Raw genomic sequence first — 3,483 nt, forward strand, 5'->3', positions numbered from 1 at the left:
ATATTTTATAAAAAAAATGCCTTGATAAAAATATCAAGGCATTAAACCATCTAAAATACTAAAACGAGCTGTAAATATATTATCATTTTCAAGAAACATTTACACACACTGATCTGTACTGAGCTTCAAGGTTTTCCATTTGGTCAACTTAACAATGCTCTCTCATAGAAAACAGCTGATCTGTATGTGTTGTTTAACTTGGTGTCAAATTTATCTGACTGATAGGAAACATCAGCAGTGAAGTATCACTGGTGACAAACATCTAACCTTCTTCAGTTTGACTCCCTCTCGGATGGCGGACATCAGATTGCTCCTCGTGTCAGAGTTGTTCGTAGCATCGGGAACCTTTCGCAGTTTAATCTGTCCGCGTTGCAGCGAGGCCAACACTTCGTCCATAGTTCCTGCAGTAATGCCACATGCAAAAAAAAACAAAAGAAAGGTAAGAAACAATAAAAACAGAAAGAAACATTAAAACTGGTAAGAAATATTAAAATGGTAAAAAAAAAACAACTCTAAGAAACATTGAAAACTGAAAGAAATCAAAGTGTTAAGAAGTAACAAAAGTGGTAAGAAACAGAACTTAGAACATGTGAAAAAAAGAGACATTCAAAACTGCATTCTTTGATGTCAAAGAAATAAAGTCGTGTTGAACTGGAGCTGAGGGTGTGAAACAGCAAGACTGAGGTAAAAGCCTCCGTCTGTCCTCATGGGAGACGTTGGGAATATAGGACAGAACACCATGTGCAAACACACTTTCCACTAGAACAAACAAACACAATTGTGCCAGCAGTGGGGAAATGCTGCATCTCCTGCTCCCTGCCCACAGCGCTCTCAAACAGCTTCTCGTCTTCATACGTTTATCGCGAGCTGCCTAAAGTCTGAACTTTGCTGCACACTTTCGCCTCACCTATGTTTTGCTTGAGCGTGTTTTTGGCTGGAAAAGGAGGCTCCTCGTTTTCGCTGAGAGGCATCGGCGTGTCCTGAGGGGAAGGTGCAGCTCGGACAGGCGGTGGTGGCAAGGCAGGAGGCGGTGGTGGGAGCGGCGGTGGAGGTGGAGGAGGAGGAGGTGGCGGCGGCGCCGTGGGGCAGGTTAATGTTGGCGGAGGCGGTGCAGAGAAGATCTGAACAGGGATGTCTTTAGGCTGCTGCTTTTTGGGTGTTTTGCTGCGTCTAGGAGCCGGGCGGACGGAGGACGGCTCATCAGGAGAGTCAGACGGAGACAGGCTGATGATGGACAACGGCTGGGAGGGACAGGACACTTCTGAGGGAGACTTCCTGGACTGAGGCGTCTTCAGGATGTACTGTCCCTGTCGCTTCTATGAGGGAGGAGATGAAAAAGATCACATAGTGGAACGTAACGCAAAATCACAAAGAAAGAAAGAAAGAAATCCCAACATGGGAGAAATCACCTCTTTCTGTTCATTTTAAATAAAAAACCAAAAAGTTATAACAATTTAAATAGAGCAAAGTATAGCAAAAACCTGGAGGACAATTTGTTTCCATCTGCAAGAGAACTAGAATATTTATTTTCCAGCAAGACAACGAGCTGAAGCATCCATCTAAAGCTACGCAGAGTTTGAAGAAAACAAGGTGGATGTTCTGGAGCGGCCCAGTCAAAGCTCAGGCCTCAGTCCTACAGAGAATTTGCGGCAGGATTTGAAAACAGCCGATCACAGCCGACCCACATGCAGCTTGACAGATGATGGATAGTTTACAGGGAAGAATAGGGTAAAACTGCAGCATCCTGACGAATGGGTGCACCAGTTTATCGGCCGGCCGATAAATTGACCCCCGATCTCCTTCATTTTGGGGTCTCGGTGATCGGCCGATACCGACACGTGAATCAGATCTCATCCACCGATCTTATCTGCCTCAGCAAAGGTCTAAACAATCAACCACTGTCCTGTTTTGCTCTGCTGGGAGAGAGGTTTGACTGACAGACCAGAGTCCACCAGGTCATATCTAACAATAATCATCCCACTGTTACTGACTCAGTGACTTTTGGAGGTCAGCCAGAAATCATCAATCGGTGCTCCCCTATCCAGATGTGTGGCTTGATTGCAGCTGATCCACACAGACTCCCTGCTGGGGTTGCAGCCAAAGGCGCTTCAACAAAACATTGACTTGAAGGAGCTGAATATTTATGCTATTGTTTATTTTATATTACATATTTTAGTTTTTTGTCAGCATCTTGTAGAAATCAGCGTTTATTTTAAAAAATGAATGGTTCTTTTTGCCAAGATTTATTAGTTTCTTTTTTTTGTAAAAGCAATAAAAAAGGGGGGAAAGAGAATACCTTTTACAAAGCCATGACATTTTCGTCTGGGCTTTCCCATTTTTTTGAATTCATTAGTATATTATAATTTCAATATCATCTATAATCTTTACTATTCTTCTGTCATTTAACAAATGGAAATATTTTTGTAATCCTGACCAAACAATAAAACAAAACCGCTGTGTTTTTAAACAGAAACCCATCTGGCCTTTATTTATTTTATTTCATTTTTTAAATGAAGGAGGATGTGCAGGAGAAAGAAAGAGACAGAACGAGAGGCTGACCTCTCTGAAGGACCGTAATCTGCTCAGGGTCTTCTCTCGCTCCTGGTCCACCCACTCCTTCCTCCTCTGCTCCTCCTCTTTCCTCTTCTCCCGTTTCTGCAGACAACAGAGGGAGACACAGAGAGCCACTGAAGAGAGGAGGAAAAAAAAGCAACCTAAATCCAGTTATCTCTGTAGATAGTGCTGCGTGTGTGAGGGTCTGTGTGGGCTGCCTGGTTGCTGTGGTGACGTACCAGGTGGACCTGATGATGCTGGTTGAAGACTATCGAGCTGTGCTTGGCCGCCTGCTGCTTCTGCTCCTGGGCGTCCATGCACTGATCCTGAAGACACACGCACAAAAGAAATCCATGAGTATAGATCATTTTTATTTGAAGCCAGCTTTGTATTTTATCAGATTAGTGGGTGTTTCAACGGAGGACCAAAACCGACATAATAAGAAATAAAAGCATAAATATATATTTTGTTTTTCCTTTTTCCCTACACGAGATTCCGTTAAGTAATGTATATATTTTCTTTTTCATTTCCCCTAAACATGCGTTTTTGTCAAGAAAAGTAAATATTTTGTTTTGTCTTTTTTCTGCTTGCTCTTTTTCTGCTGCATCGTTATGCTAATGAGAAGAGCTGCCTTCTATGTCCAGCTCCTCCAGCTCCTATTGGCCAATAGAGCTTTCGAACCAACGTCACTGCGTCAGATGTTGTGGGGCGTTTACGTCTCGCGCAGTCGCTCGGTGCCATCTTTACAGGCCACAGATCAAAAGAAACTTTGTCCCGGTGGTCTTATTGTGTTACTGACTGCAGTGAAGTTAGTTTCGAGTTGGATATTCAAATATCCAACTCGAACAAATTTCCGAACCAAACACTCCTGTCAAACAAATGTTAATAAATGCCTTGTGACCAACTGATACAGAAAAGTGGTAATTCATG

At 43.0% G+C, this 3,483-nt stretch overlaps 1 protein-coding gene across 1 annotated transcript in view; it reads right to left on the reverse strand.

Annotated features, from left to right (window-relative positions):
- The window catches only part of whamm (WASP homolog associated with actin, golgi membranes and microtubules), a 21,042-nt gene that overhangs the window by 3,693 nt on the left and 13,866 nt on the right, over window positions 1–3,483 (reverse strand). The window contains exons 7-10 of the mRNA XM_007560176.2: window positions 2,793–2,879; window positions 2,560–2,655; window positions 908–1,316; window positions 268–401 (exon numbers count right to left, since the gene is read on the reverse strand). Of these exons, the coding sequence (XP_007560238.1) occupies window positions 268–401; window positions 908–1,316; window positions 2,560–2,655; window positions 2,793–2,879 (726 nt within the window). The remainder of the gene's footprint in view (window positions 1–267; window positions 402–907; window positions 1,317–2,559; window positions 2,656–2,792; window positions 2,880–3,483) is intronic.

This window comes from Poecilia formosa, unplaced genomic scaffold (assembly GCF_000485575.1).
Source record: "Poecilia formosa unplaced genomic scaffold, Poecilia_formosa-5.1.2 Scaffold113, whole genome shotgun sequence".
NCBI classification, from domain to species: domain Eukaryota; kingdom Metazoa; phylum Chordata; class Actinopteri; order Cyprinodontiformes; family Poeciliidae; genus Poecilia; species Poecilia formosa.